Source organism: Limulus polyphemus, unplaced genomic scaffold (genome assembly GCF_000517525.1).
Source record: "Limulus polyphemus unplaced genomic scaffold, Limulus_polyphemus-2.1.2 Scaffold5834, whole genome shotgun sequence".
NCBI classification, from domain to species: Eukaryota; Metazoa; Arthropoda; class Merostomata; order Xiphosura; family Limulidae; genus Limulus; species Limulus polyphemus.
Genome location: NW_013671444.1, coordinates 31354 through 49204, shown reverse-complemented (window position 1 = coordinate 49204; position 17851 = coordinate 31354). Strand labels below are relative to the sequence as shown.

General features: G+C 31.2%; 1 protein-coding gene across 3 annotated transcripts in view; it reads right to left on the bottom strand.

The window, feature by feature from the left end:
• LOC106473038 (proton-coupled amino acid transporter 1-like) overlaps positions 1 to 17851 on the bottom strand; it is a 51135-nt gene that overhangs the window by 10755 nt on the left and 22529 nt on the right. For 2 of the 3 annotated variants that reach the window (XM_013933715.2, XM_022401548.1), the window contains exons 2-7: positions 10685 to 10818; positions 7081 to 7319; positions 5569 to 5659; positions 2691 to 2779; positions 1919 to 2011; positions 1436 to 1520 (exon numbers count right to left, since the gene is read on the bottom strand). In XM_013933715.2, coding sequence (XP_013789169.1) covers positions 1436 to 1520; positions 1919 to 2011; positions 2691 to 2779; positions 5569 to 5659; positions 7081 to 7319; positions 10685 to 10801 — 714 coding nt within the window. In that variant the 5' untranslated portion in view covers positions 10802 to 10818. Of the gene's footprint in view, positions 1 to 1435; positions 1521 to 1918; positions 2012 to 2690; positions 2780 to 5568; positions 5660 to 7080; positions 7320 to 10684; positions 10819 to 16196; positions 16313 to 17851 lie in introns of those variants that run through there. The other variant, XM_022401547.1, reaches the window with a different exon arrangement.

Below are 17851 nucleotides of genomic sequence, written 5' to 3'. Positions count from 1 at the left end.
AATAGTCCATGTGCGAAGTAATTTTCATGTTAAATTAAAAATACTTTTCCTTATCTCAAATTTCCTTTGTATAATTCCTAAAACCTCCTAAATGTGTATTTTTGCAATAAAACTTTATACTTTATCTGTTATTTTCTCTACCCTATCTCAAAAGGGATCGGTCAATTTGACCAACCTCGTAACCACCAAAAAAAAAATCTAAATTAACCTAAATTACCCTGCTTTTCTTTCTAGAATGACTTCAAATACTTACATGAAACTACATTCGTTTAGCCTATGTAGCTCTATGTTCTTAACAGTATACATCTATTAATAATTAAATTTTTTTGCTTTACTGCCCTTTGAACCGTGTCTAACTACTATCCGCACCATTATAAGTTTTAAATCACTCGGGGAATGTTTTTATTTATATTATTATCTTAAATTGATCTTAAATGAGTTAAAAAGAACTGTATTCTTAAATTTTAGTTACTTTTATAATAACAAATAAAGAACAAATATGAAAAACAAGAAATAAAGTATGTACCCAATCTTCATTTTTTTCGTGCCCTCAACTGTTGACGACAGTTAAGCCTGATTGCTTATAGTAATTATAGTAATGCACTTAATAATTTTTATTTACCTAAATAATGCACCAAATAATATAGACTAATAACATGCAAAAATCAGTCAAATTCCCTTACCTCTCAAAATTTTTCTGGCTTTCTAACTATGCTACAAGAGCCGTTATAAATTCATTTAAGCTAGTCGTTAACTTTCCCATGGGAACAAATCTTGTCCTGTGAGTGAAATTGACAATATTCTGTTCAGAATACAATGTTATACAATACGTCATTTGATAGATGAAAACCGTGACTTTCTATTGGTTATAAGTAATACATAATAAAATGTAAGAGAGAACTATCAATTAATTGTGAAAGAGAGGATGTGACAGGTGGGTGTGGCAGGAGGTGTATGATTTTCTATTCAATAGCTCTGTAACCAAACAAAATTGAAGACTATAAAAATTATGGTTTATCTGAGCAATAACGATTTTATAGAGAGTAATTTATGTTTAATTTCATACCTTTTCAAGGGGTGGTGAATAAAATAGGGATGATGGCATGCTAAGAGAATATGTGTTAAGTGGATCACACTAGTGGAAATTTAGGATTTTTTTTTAATATTGTCTTGTAGAATTAAGAACTTAAAACTTGTATACTATTAAAATATAGATTATTAACTAAGATTTTATGTTATTCTAATTGGTATAACATAAATACAAAGTGGTTTAATAAAATTTTGAATGTAAAACCTTGCAGTAAAGGGTACCCGGGGCATAAGGGTTAATAGAAACATTTTTTATTTGATATTTTCTACAATCCCATTTTAACTGTTTTCTGAATTTTTAAGTTATAAATTGTGAAAAAGAATTTTCAATAAGATGATCACATACCTGCTTGATGTTTGTTGATACAAAGACAAAATATATACAGCAAAATCCGAACTGGGTGAGCATCAAAAATATGTTGACTGTTCTTCTACAGGAATTTATTATTAAAAACACATATATTATTAATCTACAGGCACAGAAATATACTAGAATTCCATACAAATAACACCAAAATATTAAAAAATTAAACATCTTTCAACGAAGTATAGTATCTTCTTTTACTTATACTATGTTTGAAATTATTACGTTCTTTTGTCAAGATCATGCAATAACAAGAAAATTAATTTTGGAGAACAATCAGCAATTATACACTTATCAACAAAATACATTATATCAACCAGATTTAGTAGCATCTTTTAACAAATTTACCATGTGACAGTTTATGAATCTATCATAGGCAGCAGATTTTAGACTGATGTTACTATTAAGGTATATGCAACTCTTCATGAAACTACAAGAAAACAAAACAACCAGAAAAGGTCTTACCTTGCGAATCTACCATACTTCTGTAGTGGTGAAGGTCCAAGTTTAAAGGCATAAAGGGCAACTCTGGAGTAATCAAGAGATTCCCGTCCAAGTCTAGAAAAACAAACCCATCTTAAACAAATGTTCAAATAACTAAAAATTTACATAACTTCACTAGTATCAAAGTAAAAAAAGAGGGATTACAAATTTACTGACTAGATCACAATCAACAAATGCTATGAAAATAGCACTATATATATATAATGTGTTCCTTAACAAAAACAACTTTTCTCTTTTGACTTTTATGGAGAATACTTAAAGTAATATATTACTTACTACAGGTTTTAAACAGTAAAAACATTTATTCATTGATAAACATGATATTCTGTGAACCTCAGACAGCAATTTATTTTTCTATTGTAAATGTAATCACAAACTTTAGCATTCATCATAGTAAAACATGTACATTTTGGATAAAGTTTTCTAACAATATTGTTTCCTATTTTTAACACAAATTAAGTTATACGTAAAGACAATCATTATGAAAAACTTTAATAATATATTTCAGAACTGTAACAACATTAATGAATTATGCTACATCTGTTGGTAGTTAAGCACAAAGCTACACAGTTAACTATCTATGGCGTGGCCACCACGAGTATCGAATCCAGTTTTTAGCATTACAAGTCTACAGGCTTATCACCGAGCCACTGGGAGGCAAGTTATGCCAAGTTGTAGCAAAAAACTTTAGTCATAAAATAATAATGATGTCTTCAAACAAATCACAACTTACTTCTTGCAAAGATGGCGACTACATCGCACTAAAAGATGCATGCAATGAATAGCGAGTAACCCCATTAGTGGAATTCCCAAAGCTCCTACCTGTAAAACATGAACAATCATCACAAGGAAATCTGGCAAAATGTATTCATTTTAAAGTTTCTATGAAATTTTATATAGTTACAATACCACACATCACAATAGTCATGGTTTAAAAACTTAAGTTGTATATTACAAAACTTTTAGAAAAATAACAATAGATAAGTAAGAACACAGAGAAATGTACAATATCACACGTCACAACAGTCACTCTTCGAAAACTTTAGTTGTATATTATAAAACTTTTAGAAGAATAACAATAGATAAGTAAGAACACAGAGAAATGTACAATATCACACATCACAACAGTCACTCTTCGAAAACTTTAGTTGTATATTATAAAACTTTTAGAAGAATAACAATAGATAAGTAAGAACACAAAAAATGTACAGTATCATGCATCACAGCAGTCACTCTTCAACAACTTCAGTTGTATGTTATAAAACTTTCAGGAGACTAATGGTAAATGTGTGCGTGTGTTTTCTTACAGCAAAGCCACATCAAACTGCATGCTGTGTCCACCCTGATTTTAACATTGTAAATTTGAAGACTTACCACTGTCCCACCAGGTAACTCGTTAGTAAGAACAGCTTATTATCACATAACAGATCAGTTGTCATCAAAAGAATTACAGGTTACTAATTTTTTCCAAAACACATTTTGGATACTAATGTAAGAACAAGTGTAGCCTAATTAATAGGACTAAAATGCACCTAGTTCTAATAAGGCTGATGTGTATTCCTTAATTCTTGGCTAATTATTATTATATTTCTATTTTATGTACCCTTACGGTATCATTTAGTTGAACTGTCCTTTAAATTTATCCATTTGTAAATGTTCAAACAACATTATACAGCAAAATGTAACCATGATAGCTATGGCTAATCTTATGGTATTACAACATGTATTATTGTAAATGTTCTAACAACATTTGACACCAATATGTAACCATGATAAGTGTGGCCAATCGGTCGATATTACTACATGTATTACTGTAAATGTTCCAACAACATTAGACAACAATATGTATCCATGATATGTGTGGCTAATCTTACAGTATTACTACATGTATTATTGTAAATATTAAACACCAAAAAGTAACCATAGGTACTCCTGCTCTGTTTACTCAGTACACTACTGCTCTGTCTACCTAATACACCACTATTGTTTACCCACTACACTACTGCTCTGTTTACCTAATACACCACTATTGTTTACCCACAACACTATTGCTGTTTACCTAATACATCACTATGCTGTTTACCCAGTATGCCACTGCTCTGTTTACCCAGTACACCACTGCTCTGTTTACCTAATACATCACTATTCTGTTTACCCAGTACACCACTGCTGTTTACCCAGTACACCACTGCTTTGTTTGCCTAATACACCATTATTGTTTACCCAGTACACCACTGCTCTGTTTACCTAATACACCACTATTGTTTACCCAGTACACTACTGCTCTGTTTAACTAATACACAACTATTGTTTACCCAGTACACTACTGCTCTGTTTACCCAGTAAACCACAGCTCAGTTTACCCAATACACCACTGTTCTGTTTACCCAATACACCACTATTGTTTACCCAGTACACTACTGCTCTGTTTACCTGCTACATCACTATTCTGTTTATCCAGTACACTACTGCTCCGTTTACCATATATATCACTATTCTGTTTATCCAGTACACTACTGCTCTGTTTACCTTATATATATCACTATTCTGTTTATCCAGTACACTACTGCTCTGTTTACCTTATATATATCACTATCCTGTTTATCCAGTACACTAATGCTCTGTTTACCTTATATATATCACTATCCTGTTTATCCAGTACCACTGAAAGCTTTATATCAGAACATTTACTGTTGTCAGCATCCAAGCTCAAGTTTTAAATTCTCAGAAGCTAAATTCGTGGCAATTTTCATGGGTGATGTATGAAGACTTCAGTCTTTAATTTATTAGAAGGTTTTAGTGTTTCTAGCTTTATTAAAGATACAAAACCAAGATTTTCTAAATCATAAATATCATTTAGTTCCAGTTATTGCTACTCTATTTATCTTTCTTCTTAAAATGTTTATCCTTAATTTCAATCTCCAAACTAATGTTTGTTAATAAAATATAAATTATACTCTGTTTGTCCAATGGAAAAACTAATGAAATTTTTTAAACTGCAACATAATACAGGGTGTCACAAAATCAACATACCAAAAAGAAAGTTGAATAATGTTTTTATTATTTGAGATAACAACAAAATTCAAAACAAAAAGTCATCTGAAGGCTTGTAAGTTAATTTTATCTAATTAATGAACTTCTGCATGTCTTCCATTATTAGCTATAATCAATCTAATTCTGCATTCAAATTCTGAGAACGTATTTTCTAACACAGAATAAGACAACATCACAGATAAGAAGTTTCAGTTCCTCAAGATTCCTTGGTTTGCTATGGTAGACTGTTGTTTTCAAAAAGCCCCAAAGATAAAGGTCTAAAGGTGTGAATTTGAAGGAATCCTACAGGAGTTATCATTTTACTCAAAAACAGGATTATTTCTGAAATCTGCAATAAAACATGTTCAAAGTAATAATGATTAATAATGTAAGTAATAACAATAATAGTTAACTTCAACAAAACTTTGTTTTGAATTTGTTATCTCAAGTAATAACAAAAATTATTCATTTTTCTTCTTGATATATTCATTTTGGAAGACCCTGTATTTAATACAATAAAAGCAGTATTTTATTTTAACTACAAATAATTTTATGTACTATAACATCAGTAATCTTACAATAAGTCCTGAATTTGAAAAGCCACTAGGTAGTGCCAATATTCCTGGTCCAGTGTTGCCTTTTAGCAGATGCATTAAAGTTTCACAATTTCTAGAACAGAAAACAAGCACTGTGTTATAAAATTAGAAGTCATGTGATAAGTATGCATCAAAAAACTACAACACGCGAGGTGCAAGAGCTTACCTGTACCATATTATCCACATGAGGAGATATAAGCCACCTGTCTAATTAAATGGAAACATATTTAACACATAAAAACACCTGAAATAAGAACGGATAACATGTTAAAAATCAGCAGCAGAACCAGACAGGAATTCTCCAAAGTATAGCCTACAAATATTCATGAATAATGTAACTTTAATACAACAAAGGTAAAGTCAGAAACTGCTACATAGAAAAAGAACTCTCACTACAAGTGTAATTGGCTCATAGGAGACACTAACACCAAGCACTGTGTTGGCATTTAGATAAAATCTTAGTAACATCAAAAGGTTCATTTAGAAGAACTGTTTTCCTGAAAAACACATTAACAAGATAGTGAACAAGTATTTGTAAAAGGTGAACAACCCCATAGTATAGTTGTTCTAAACATCCTTTGGCTATTGTGTTACCTTTATGGATCCTTAAAGTTTCAAAATAAAGAGAATTATTTATAACGTTTTAAAAACATCATATCCATAAATATCATTGAAGGTAATATTTAAATCTAAAGAACTCATAAAGGACTTCTTCAAGGTGAAAGATACAATTCCAACACTATGGCAATCATACATTATTTACAAATTCACATTACCTGTTGTAAACAGGTATATATTTAGTTCCACAATATGTCACACAGCAGCACAAATTAAAAAAAAATCTTATACTGACAGAAGGAAACCAGTCCAGCATTTACCTAGACTGTAATATGTAACAGAAGAGGTAATGACACAGACTTCCACATTCTCTGTTCAGCAGAGAATGAAATCACTCTTTGGATAAAGGAGTCTTTACTGATCAGACAATTGAAACCAGAATTGAATGAAACTTCATCTTTTCCTTTATGTTTGAAGCCCACTAATACTACATCAAATACCATCACAAGGGATAGAAATGACATGCAGTAGTACAAATGTCTCAATTAAAAGGAAAGAGAAGTGTGACATAAGAAAAAAAAATTATGGTATATGCAATACAAAGAAGTACTGAAATATTGATATGCATGGTATTTCAAAATAATATTAAATTTTAGGTGATGCAGAGACAGCTAATATATTTGTCTACATGTATTTCTTTATTTAATTCACTTGATTCACTCATCTGAAACTTTTACAGCATTATACATATGTAAGATATGTCCCAATAGCCACTCTTGATGTCAGAAAAACATGCATGTTCAAGAAGACTGGATACAAGTGATAAAAACCCTATAACCCAAGCACTTTCAAAAGGTGGACCTTTCTTTTTCAGGGACAAACTGGGAATAGCAACTGATGCACATAAAACATAGCAATAAAAGAAAATTATATTACGTGGTTTTATGAGGAGGTCTCTTTTTCCGGGGTGATCCATCAGGCTGCTGAGTTTCTTCTTCTTCATCATCATCATCATCGTCATAAAAAAGTGGACGATTATCAAGTTCTCCTTCTGACATAGGGTATTCAAGAGGAGCAGCTCTTTTTGACACATATATTTCACTGTCAGAGGCGGTACACAGAGGTTCATTCCTGTTATCTTCATGCCCAATTCTCGATGGTATAGTCTTTATTTTCTAATTGAAGATCAGAAATGTTAGTAGAAAGATAACTCACCCAGTAAAACAAACTCAAAGCATTTAACTATAATAAAGTAATTAACTGATACATTAAATTTCTGTACGTTTGTTCTCTTTCAGCTGTTAATGCATTTTAAACACACACAACATTCAAGTAAAAGAAAGTATTTAAATGATGTATTAAATTCCTGTGTATTTATTATATCATCTGTTAGAGCAAACACACAACATTTAAGTAAAAAGTATTTAACTAATGTATTAAGTTCCTGTATAATTATTGTCACCTGTTAAAGCACACACAACATTCAAGTAAAAGAAAGTATTTAACAAATGTATTGAATTCCTGTGTATTTTTATATCACCTGTTAGAGCAAACACACAACATTGAAATAAAAGAAAGTATTTAACTGATGTATTGAATTCTCATGTATTTATTATATCACCTGTTAGAGCATACACACAAAATTCAAGTAAAACAAAATATTTAACTAATGTATTAAATTCCTGTGTATTTATTGTGTCACCTGTTAAAGAACACACAACATTCAAGTAAAAAAAAAATTATGTATTGAATTCCTGTGTATTTTTATGTCACCTGTTAGAGCAAACATACAAAATTCAAGTAAAACAAAGTATGTTTTAACTGGTGTATGAAATTCCTGTGTATTTTTATGTCACCAGTTAAAGCAAGCATACAAAATTCAAGTAAAACAAAGTATTTAACTGGTGTATGAAATTCCTGTGTATTTATTATGTCACATGTTAAAGCACACACAACACTCAAGTAAAAGAAAGTATTTAACTAATGTATTGAATTCCTGTGTATTTTTATGTCACCTGTTAGAGCAAACACACAACAAATAAGTAAAACAAAGTATTTAACTGACATATTAAATTGTATAGTTATTATGTCACCTGTTAGAGCAAACACACAACACTGAAGTAAAACAAAGTACTTAACTGATATATTAAATTGTATAGTTATTATGTCACCTGTTAGAGCAAACACACAACACTGAAGTAAAACAAAGTACTTAACTGATATATTAAATTGTATAGTTATTATGTCACCTGTTAGAGCAAACACACAACACTGAAGTAAAACAAAGTACTTAACTGATATATTAAATTGTATCGTTATTATGTCACCTGTTAGAGCAAACACACAACACTGAAGTAAAACAAAGTACTTAACTGATATATTAAATTGTATAGTTATTAAGTCACATGTTACAGCAAACACATAACACTGAAGTAAAACAAAGTACTTAACTGGTGTATTAAATCCTTGTGTATTTATTATGTCACCTCTTAGAGCAAACACATAACATTCAAGTAAAACAAGTACAAATAGTTTTGTATTGAGTTTAATACTTAAATATTAAAAGTAATATTTTATGACACGTTTCGGCTTTTACAGTAGGGAAGATTATTTTTTAGAACAATGCGATGTTTTGAGCATTGGCGCGATCATTCTCAATTACACAGGTTTTAATAGTAAAGAAGGTTTAAGTATTTAAATCAACATTCAACAATGTATTTAAATTTTAAAACTGATGGTTATTTATGCATATCAATCCACATGAATTCCATAAGATTAGAAATTTCTGGGGAAATAATGATCAAAGAGATATACAGACGTATCTGGGTCTTTGTTAACTGTGGGATTGTTTGGTTTTATTAATAAAGCTTGTATGATCTTTCTTCTATTATTTTCAGGCCAATGTTTTAGTACTGTGACATTCTATTCAGAAAAACTGTGTCCATTTTCATTTATATGCTCATGGAATTGTGAAGGGAGTTTTTGGTGTTCTTTTAACCTGTTCTTCAAGTTTCATCATGTTTCACAAATCTAAAAGGCTGGGAAACTGTTACACTTTATTCTGTAAATGTTTCCTGGTGAGGTTGGTTCATTATATAATTTTCTTAACGTGTTTAATTTTCATTCCAGGGGTAAAAATGAATCTAGGGATAGTGCAAGTGATTAGGTTTCCTTTGTTTTGTGGAGTATTTGAGTTTGCTTGTTAAATTCCACTTGTCTGTGTTTTTTTATTTCCTAATAGTTTCTGTAACTACTTTAGTGGGAAACTGGTTTATGTTAGTAAAGAATTGAGTTAAGAGCGCAACTTTTTTTTATCTATGTTTTCTGTGGTGCATATAGTGTAGGTTAATTTAGGAGGATTTTTAGATTGCTTAGCTTAGAGTGGATTACATGATTAGAAAACCAGTTTATATCATTTCTGCTGTGTGTGTCTTCTCTATGAATTTTAGTAATGAAGCCTTGGAAGGTTCATGTGATATTAACATTTCAAAAAATTATCGTGTAGTTATTTTAATTTTCAACTGTGAATTGTACATGTTTATGTAGGTTGATTATGTGTTGAAGAAATGATGTTTGTTCATCTTCACAAGTGAAGCTGCAAAAAACATCTACATATCTAAGATAAAATGCAAGCTTATATATGGAGATGATTATGGCATGTTGTTTTATGTGATGTAAGAAAAGAGTGACCAAAGTCCTTGTAGCTGAAAAAACTACAAATCTCTGTATTGAAAGCAAATAAATGTGGCTAGTTGTAGCAGTTTGATTAGGCATTCCTGTTTTATGTAAATTATCTTGAGGTATCGTGAAATAATTTCTGCAGTGAGTTGTATTGACTCATAACAAGGGGTTTGAGGGAATAGGTTCATCAAAGATACACATAATGACGTTACTGTCTAAACTATATAATTATTGTAGAAGGTGTGAAGATTTTTCTAAATGGGTGTTTAATTTTTAAATTCCAGTTAAAATATTTACCAAGGTTGTAATTTAGAATTATAAGAAGACATAATTTGGCATAAGGCTATTGGGCTTTCATGGACCTTTAGTAAGCCATACATTTTTGGTGTTTTTGGTTGGTTTGTATTTAAAAAAAATGATAAATTTTAAATGTAATATTTTTTTATTTTAATATTGTTTTGAGTAGTTTGCTCAATTTTTTTATTGTATGTCTGGTTAAGGTCAGTATTTGACTGAGTAAACTTAGATGTATCATTCAATTTATTTACCATTAAGGAATCATACTGTTTGGTTGGTAAAATCACAACTGAGTTTCTAGGACTTTTCTTTCTGCTGATGTCAAATTTTGTTTGCTAGGCTTCTTTTTGTTTAGTATTTTGGAACCTGACATTAACAGAAGAAAAATCAGGGAAGCATAATCTTTTGTAACTACTTTAATAGGTAATTAGTTCATGTTTCTAATTCATTGAGTTAGGTGTGCAAATTCAATGATATTTAGTAGGCTTTTGAAGTGTCATGCTTACTGATGCATGGCAATGGAAGGATAAATGTAAGATACATTACAACACACCATACTTACTGGTGCATGGCCTAAATGCTGCTGATATACATTCCTGGCAATAGATTCACTCAGTTTGTCAATGGCTGTGGTTGCAGCCTCTTCAACAAGCTTGAGGTCAGCTTGTATGTTACTCATTTGGCTTCTACAACCACCTATAACAACATAAACAATTTTTGTTCTTCCAGCATGAACTGCATTATACAGTACACAAACAACCAATGACAATTATAAGAAAATGCTTCTAAATTTCACACATAAAAAAATCATTATAGAGAATTAAGTATGGAGTAGCAGGTGCACTTTTATTTTATTTTTATCAAAACTCAAAAATGTTTTATTCTCATTGTTGTGGTTCTCAATAGGATATCATGGCTAAAAGTGAAATACTCCTTTGTTATTGAGACTTCTAAACAGAGATATAATTCTACAGGTATACTTCACTAGATTTTCAAGACTACGTTTTACAGATAGGTTGATCTTTTACATTCCTACAAATTCAGCTGTACATGGTTAAGCATTTCTTCATAGATCAAGTTCATCAAATCACATATTCTGGAAGCAATTTTTTCAATACAAGATAAAAGGGAACATTGTACTAAAAATTAATCTCCTTACCTCTTCCACACTCAACATAATAGATAGTAGAACCTGCTTACTCAAAGAACTATGCCACATATCTCTAATCAGAACCTGGTTGTCTCTAACCATTACACCAGACTTCTTTTACAACAATCTGCTTAACCTAAGGACTACACCACATTTAAACACTTTAAACTGAAAACTACACCACATTTCTCTTACCATAATCTCCTTAGCATAACAACTACAGAATATTTCTCTTACTATAATCTAGTTAACCTAAGGTATATACATTTCTCTTTCTTTAATCTGCTTCACCTAATGACTACACCACAGTTCTCTGACCATAATCTACTTAACCTAACAACTACACCCGATTTCTGTTACCATAATCTGCTTAACCTATCGACAACACCACATTTCTGTTACCATAATCTGCTTAACCTAAACACTACACCACACTTCTCTCACCATAATCTGCTTAACCTAACAACTACACCACACTTCTCTCACCATAATCTGCTTAACTTAAACACTACACCACACTTCTCTCACCATAATCTGCTTAACCTAACAACTTCACCTGATTTCTGTTACCATAATCTGCTTAACCTATCAACAACACCACATTTCTCTTACCATAACCTGCTTGGCCTAATGACTACACCATGTTTCTTTTACCATAATCTGCTGAACCTAAGGACTACAACACATTTCTTTACCATAATCACCATAACCTATGGACTACACCACAATTCTCTTACCATAATGTAATTAACTTAATGACTACACCATATTTCTCTTACAACAATCTAATTAACTTAATGATTACACAACATTTCTCTTACCACAATCTAATTAACCTAATGACTACACCATATTCCTCTTACCATAATCTACTTGACCTAACAACTACACCCGATTCCTGTTACCATAATCTGCTTAACAACTACACCACAATCTACTTAACCTAATGACTACACCATATTTCTCTTACCATAATCTACATGACCTAACAACTACACCCGATTTCTGTTACCATAATCTGCTTAACCTATCGAAAACATCACATTTCTCTTACCATAATATACTTAACCCAATGACTACACCATATTTCTCTTACCATAATCTGCTTAACCTATCGACAACACCACATTTCTCTTACCATAATCTGCTTGGCCTAATGACTACACCATGTTTCTTTTACCATAATCTGCTTAACCTAAGAACTACAACACATTTTTTTTACCATACTCACCATAACCTATGGACTACACCACATTTCTCTTACCATCATCACCATAACCTATGGACTACACCACATTTCTCTCACCATAATTAACATAACATATCGACTACACCACATTTCTCCTACAATAATCACCATAACCTATGGACTACACCACATTTCTCTTACCATAATCACCATAACCTATGGATTACACCAAATTACTCTTATCATAATCTGCTTAACCTAAGGAGTACACCACATTTCTCTTTCTATAATCTGCTTCACCTAAAGACTACACCATATTTCTCTTACCATAATCTGCTTAAATTAGTGACCACACCACACTTCTCTTATGGTAATTTGGTTAACCTAAGTACTAGACATTTCTGTTAATATAACATGGCTAGCTATGAGCATTATGTTTTCTTAGCAGATCTTAACTCTAGGCTCTTACCAAACTAATTAGTTCTTAGGCACTGAACATTAACCAGAATTTTGTTAGCTCTAAGCACTATCTCACATTTCTTTTAGCAGAGCCTGGTTAGCCTGAAGCACTACATCAGATAATCAATAATTTCAAACTTTAGTTTATAAAAACACTTCTCAGAGTAATAAAGGACAGAAGAAACATTTGCTTGTAATAATCAAATGATACAAAAATTCAAAATTAACACGTAAATTCTTATCAGAAATTATACAATGTAGTGACTTTATAGCCTTGAAAAAATTAATAAGATTTTAAACATACCGTATAATATAATGCAATCTGATGTTAATTTAGTTAAATATTAACCTTAATCCCAGAACATTACCAAAGGAACATAAAATCCAAAGAGAAAATTCAAAACTTCAAAATTATCTTATTAAAATCATGAAAGATTTTGCCGAAAAAAAAGGTCATTTGAAACCAACGAATGCAATGGTATTTAAAAAAATAAAATAAAAAATAACTAATGAATTTGATGTAAGAAAATTTAGTATCTGACAAGTTACCAAACTTTCAAATATTACATCTTTGCTTCATGTACAAATGTGTAACAACTTTGTTACATGTATAGATATGTAACAATTTTGTTACATGAAAATGTGCACCATGTATAGATGTAAAACAAATACAGTATGGACTACTATTTTTCTGTGTTTAGTGGAACTCTTGTTTTTTCACTTTTGCATGAATAAACCCTTCAATAAATTTTAAGTTATCATAAAACAACCCTTCCATCCGTAGAATCATCCTAGTAGCTTTTCTCTGAACCATTTCCAATAATTCCACATCCTTTATTAGATTAGAAGACCAAACATGTACTCAATATTCCAAGTGAATCTGGCCAGTGAGTTGTTGTATGGAAAGTAATTACCCCTTCTGACTTGTAATCAGTATGTCGATGTTAATAGATTCAATAAAAATAATAATAATAGAGTAGTGCCCTGATTCCTTCAACAACTAATCTACCACTATGCCATGATCCTTTTCTTCAGTTGTGCTCTGAAGTGGTTCCCATCAATATTAAATGTTTGACCCACAATATGATAACCACATTTATAATCAAGATCATTTGGCAATTATTCATCCTACTTGGCAATCAATTCAACTCAGTACAGCTAAAAATACACGAGGTTAATCTTATCAGTTGGCATTACTGATGTGGGAACATAATGTACTAATGTTATTAATCAAAGGATTAATATATACTTCAGATTGTAATTATTATTATTTTGTTTTGTTGTAAATTTGGGAGATTAACATATCTAGCTTAAGCTGGTCAAACATTATGAGATATTATCTGGATTGTGTTCAAAAATAATGTTAATAGTAAAGGTATACAACCAACTGACTTTTTTTTATCAGTATAAGCTTGTTTGGTATTTATTATTGACTTATGATATTGTTTGTAAACTTCTCAAGTCAGTTTTTCACACACACACACACACAAAAGAGTCTTAATTAATGTGAATGTCACCTTTTAAGCTTTTAGACCTAATCTATATAAAACAATAATAAAAGACTACAGGATGAGCCAACACAAGTTTAGGATTTGAAAAAGATAGCCTAGACTCCAAAATATTATTTTTCTGACAATATGATTAGCTTATGGAAGAAGTTGCTCAACTTGTTGTCACCACTAAAGAAGACCAGCACCTTACAGAAGTTTAGGAGGGTAAATTACTAAAAAATAAATTTTTACTTTTCCTCTGAGGTAGGTATGCAAGCACTGCATTGTTCTCTATATTAAATAATACTTTGCTGTTTCACACCTTACATGCCCTTATGAATTACTTTCAATAGCTGACAAATTATCTCAACATGTTGATTTTAAAGTAGAATTCTTCCAGGACATTATTTTGAATCTTCTACATATATTTTCACGTGTAAATTATTATCATGTAATGCAATTGAATAAAATCATGTCAATGTACTGGAACTTGTTTAGAACACAAGAACATACTTTAACAAGCAAGGTGACCATCATTTAGTATGAGGTCATCTTTCACCCAATTGCCTTATTCAGGTAAAGAGCCCAAAACTTAATACAATACCCCAGAAATCAACTCTGGCCTAACCTGAGATCTGTACAAACAAAACACAATAACCTCATTTGACTTGTATTCAATACTTCTGTTGATTAAATCCCAAATCCTATTTGTTTTCCCACTGGAAGAGTTCATATACTTTGTGTATACAGATGGAGGGAATTATTCTTTTATTCTATTAAATACTAAGTAGAAATGAACCAAGCCAGCATGTAAGATTCAAAGTTAATTTTAGAGAGATGAAGTTAGAAATTAGTTTCCAAATTTTTTAATGGTGCTTTTTCAAAGGAAGATGTTTTTAACAATGCAAGCAGAAGAAAAATTAGTTTTTTGATACGATTTTCATTTTGCATTATGGATTTATGTTATGGCTATATATATGAATAACTTTTGATCGTTTGTTGACATGCACAATTTGTTCAACACTAAAAAATTTTTTAAATCCTTAAGAATTTCACCCAAATACATCAATATTTTATCTATATTTTGAAATGAATAAATCATCACCCAATACTCGCTAACCTACTACTGCCAGTGAAACAGCTTGTCAGTGTCACCGTTCAAGATATGCATTGCACGCTGAAACCTTTCTAAAGTATTGTGTATCCGATAAAAAGCAAACAAAAAATATACAAAACATATTTCTTCCGCGAAATGTTCTTGCACGAATTATGTAGTTTGATAGCCCCATTAATGAGCGACGTAGTGGATATTCATTAACAGTTCTAACTAATAATATACCACTAAATCTTAATACGAAGTAATGTTTTATATATTTAACTAAACCTAAACAAAAATGCAGCTGTATAACTATAAGTACTAATTCTTGACTTTTTTTTTTCCAAACAAGGAATATGTTACGGTCGCCTCGTTTGGGTTTGTAGAAACACACCACACGTACTACACTTTTAAAATGACGACGTAATATATTTAATATTCATATAGATCAGTACGACTACAAGCTACAACAAACGAACTAGTGATTTACTATCTAAAAACATTACGAATAGGTCTCCTAAAGAATACTACCAAAAATACCGTAGTTCCATGTTTATAAACTACTAGAGTTTAATAATATTTTTCATCTCCACTAAACTATACAACTTTACAAGTTAATCTAAATTTGCTATTAAAATTGGGTTTAATTGGCATATATTATATAGTTAGAATCCCAAACCTCTCACATACCTGCTTATCAGTATCACTATCGCTCAACTTTCTCTTTCCTGCACTGGAGAAACTTTTCGAAACAGTTCAGAATATGCACGAATACTTTATTATTCAGTGGAAAGTCCCCACCTTAGGACACGAGAACGTTAATCATTATCGTTCAGAAACAAGCGTTAGGTGGCTTTTAAGAATGGTAATTTTTAAAATGTGTAACTATATTTACAACAACACAAAAATTTTAATAATTATGGCAACATATGGCTATTTCTTCTTACTTTTGTGGTAGCTCACAATAATACAGTTTTTTCAGAACTAAACATTTGTATATTTTATTCACGAAGGAAACCTAACGAGAATGAGAGTACCACAGTTAAATTCTTTAATTTCGACATAATGACATTTGAAAAAGCGACATTATTGTTACGACAGCGGAAGTCACGTGAAACTGCTGGCGCGTTGGCGATGGTTGCGTGCTGATGAGTTTCTCGAATGATCGGGGAAGTCCGAGGTTGTTCGAAATGCCTCTACGTTAGTATATAAGCCTAGCAGGGAAAACCAGCAGGGATGAATGAAAAGAGAACAGTAGTTACTTGGAGTTCCGTGTAATTTATGATTCTGTTAGTTTCGAGCTAGTGAGCCGTAAAGTGTGTGTTTTGCACTGGTCGAGAGTAAAGTTATCAAGAATGTGAATCGCTTTAATTTATAGCGTGTATTATAAATGTTGTTATGTTTAAAGTGACGAGAAACGTACTGATCGTGAAACTTCTGTATACTAAAAGTTTGTATCGAGGAAGAATAAACTGGTTTAATCAACTGAAGACTTGCATCGCTGAAGATCCTCGGGAAGAATATCTACCAGAAACAAACAAACTGTTACGTATCTGCTTCTTTGATAATTTCCTGTATAATTTCTTTCCGCTGAAACTTCAGCGACACAAGTCCTTTCTTAATTAAAACTAGTTTATTCTTTCTCGTTACAACTTTGCAATACACTTAATTTCCACAGTCACTTTAACTTAGCTATAATTCACACTTTACTTACGGCTTGACTCGATTATCTGTCTCTATATCTCTCTGCTATCTGCAATTATTATTTCCGCTTTATTTGCCGGGCTTATATATTAAAATAGAGGGCGTCTGGCAAACACTCGTGCCTTCATGATCCTTCTAGAAACTCATTACATGTTACCAGCATCTCTTGACTTCCACTGCCGTAACAATATATAAAATTTTTCTCTCAAAATTTTATAAATGTTTCAGAATTGTACACTCAAATCCAGACAATCTTGAACAAAGAAAGATATTAGTTTTCTCTCACTGCTTTACGCGATCGCGTATCTTCAAAATGTTTTCCCGTTCGTATTTCCCTAGTTGTACTAACATGTAAAACTTTAGTCTCAACCAATCTGTAGAACTATAAGTACTTAAAAATGAAGTGTTAAATACAAGATAATCCTTTATAATAACAAATAAATATAAAATAACAGAAAAATATAATAATTTTTATAGGTACATAAAGGAGACCAGTTTTATAATGTAATTATATATAAACATCAAGAGAGAGACAAACTGATAATAATAAACTTTAGTTTCAAGACAGCTTGAACGGGTAATAGAGAACACTTTATTACAAATTTAACATAGCAACAAATGTAAAACTTTTCGGCAAGGTT